Raw genomic sequence first — 2,617 nt, forward strand, 5'->3', positions numbered from 1 at the left:
AAAGATGCGCGTCCCGGAACCGGCGGGACCGGTAGCTCTATTAAATTAAAGTCGGAGACGGGATGGGTTGGAGGAAGCGAAATCACTAGGCTCGATATCGGTAATAATGAGAAGTTTATTCGGGGACTCTCGCACGTCCCGATAGTTAATATCCGCGAGACGGTACAATTCGCGAAACGGTATACGAAGCCCGAGGACGCTTTCCTCGGGCGAGCCTTTTTTTTTTCGCGCGACCACTCCGCGGACGAGACACGACACGATACGATACGGTGCGCGACACAAATAATTTTAAAGCAGATGGTCAGTCTTACAGTTTGCGAGGACGACCCTGGCGTCGGCGGCGGTGTCAGCGGTGACGGTAGCGACGGCGGTCTTCTCTCTCTCTCGTCCTCTCTCTCTCGCTCCGGCTCCGCTCACTCTCTCTCTCTCTCTCTCTCCTCGTCTTCTCTCTCGCTCCGATCGCTCTCCCTCGCCCCGCTCTCTCGCGTTCACACAGCTCCCTCGTCCTCTCGCACTCCGCACTCTCTCACTCCCGTACTCTCTCTCTCTCTGCTCTCTCTCTCTTTCTTTCTCTCTCTCTCGCACTATAGGTTTGTCGGGATACTCTGACGATACGTCTGAGCGCGGCGGTAGTCGCGGTAAGGCTGTCTATTAGCGGCAATGGTCGCGGCAAGGCTATCAGCTGTTTCTTCCTGGGAGGATCGCGTATTCTCGCGGATCCTCCCTTGTCGCTACCCCCCTCGTCCTGGGGTCGTCGATCGTCGAGAATCGGCAAATTTCGGTAGTATTGTCTCCAGACACTTCTCGTCTCGAGACCTTGTTGACATCGGGAGTTCGCTTGGTTGTCTCTCCCGGCTCTCCCGTTTTTTCCTGCCGGGTTTCTCGCGACGGCTGTTTCGCTGAAAGTAAATACAGCTGATCCGTCTAAGCGCGATACGGTATTATAACTACGATAGCTTCTCAGCGATAGAATATTCTCTATTGCTGAGCGCCCGATAATTCGCGATAATACTTTTGCATCACCAAAGTACGAGAGTGCGATTCACCTGAGCAAGGGCTTCGCTGGTGGTCATCTGCTGCATCCTCGTCCCTCGATGTCCTCCGCTCCTCGTCCTGATAGCCGGCAAGGGACGTCGAGGGGCACAAAATTCGGGACGCGCTGACCTTCGCATCTGCTCCGCTCGCAAAAATCGCTTTTTCGCTTTGTTCTAAATATTCACAACAAACAATTCGACGGAACGCGATACTCGGCAAGGTCTCGAAAAACCGTTAGCGACACGGCACGCGATAAACATTTGCACTAATCGGTACGGGGTTCTTGAGACGGGCGCCTCCACGGCTGCCACGTCACAATATATATTCTATAAAGATAATATATTAAGAATTAGTGTTGTTAAATAACTATAAATTTAAGAAAAGCATCAGCTATGTTATTTAAAAGTATTTAAGATAGATTTAAGCTTATCGTTAATTCACAGGTGGTGATGACACTTTGCCCATTGCGGTTTTACGTGATGCTTATCTGAAGAACGGCAGTTATAATGTTTTTTTAGTCGACTGGAGTATGTTATCGGCACCGCCGTGTTATCCAGCTGCAGTGGCGAATTTACGACCGGTAGCAAAATGTCTTGCTAATATTTTAACGACTTTGAGAAATCTTGGTCTGTCGATTGCAAAGACAACTTGTGTTGGACATTCCTTGGGCGCTCATATCTGTGGCATTATGACTAATTTCCTACTTTTCAGAATGAACAGGTAAATAATCGTACATTATTACATATATTATATACATTATTATATATTATTATATATTACATATATTATTATAATAATTATGTATGCAGTCCCTTAAAATTGTATTTACAACTAGATCCTCAGCGAACATAAAATATAACTATTATAGAGGGTATCTCCTTTTAATTATTACAGTTGTATAGCTCTTGGATATCAAGGAATATACAAAAAACTTTTTCGAATAAACGCTGTGAGATTTTGAGATGCTAACATTTGATCTTAGATTGGCCTTGAAAAGCTCTGTTAATGTTAGTTTAAATTTTTTTTAATAAAACCATGTAATTTCTTTAAAATAAATCGATTTCTCTGGTTATTTTGCGTTTAAAAATATTAAAATAAAATTGTCGAAAACTGAATACTTAGATTATTTTATATTTTATTTTCACAGTTTTAAGTATAAAATAAAATATCTCATAAACTATTAACTATTAACTTTTCGGCATCTTAATGTTAACATTTTTTCTCGAAATCCTACAACTTTTGAAATAATAATAAAAGTTTCTGACGGTTTTAAAATTGGAAAAATTAAAAGATATAGGAAGGACACAAGAGCCAAAATACTGATGTTGTGCGCTAGAATTTAATCACGAAAATTAATTACAAAAGAACCGCATATTACGGGTGGAACGTTTCACTTTGTAATTGATTTTTGTGATTATATTCTAGCGCACAACTTGCCTCTTACATTTGGGGTGCTTGATTATTGTGAGTCCCCTAGCCTCTCACATTCGGGGTGCTTGATTATCGTGAGTCCCCTTGCCTCTCATATTCGGGGTGCTTGATTATCGTGAGTCCCCTTGCCACTCACATTCAAGATGCTTGA

At 43.1% G+C, this 2,617-nt stretch overlaps 1 protein-coding gene across 1 annotated transcript in view; it reads left to right on the top strand.

The window, feature by feature from the left end:
• LOC116850938 (phospholipase A1-like) overlaps positions 1–2,617 on the top strand; it is a 111,018-nt gene that overhangs the window by 72,770 nt on the left and 35,631 nt on the right. The window contains exon 2 of the mRNA XM_032829813.1: positions 1,479–1,755. Coding sequence (XP_032685704.1) covers positions 1,479–1,755 — 277 coding nt within the window. The remainder of the gene's footprint in view (positions 1–1,478; positions 1,756–2,617) is intronic.

The sequence above is a fragment of the Odontomachus brunneus genome, unplaced genomic scaffold (assembly GCF_010583005.1).
Source record: "Odontomachus brunneus isolate Ranch 3 - 2012 unplaced genomic scaffold, Obru_v1 Obru_scaffold_161, whole genome shotgun sequence".
Classification (NCBI taxonomy): Eukaryota; Metazoa; Arthropoda; class Insecta; order Hymenoptera; family Formicidae; genus Odontomachus; species Odontomachus brunneus.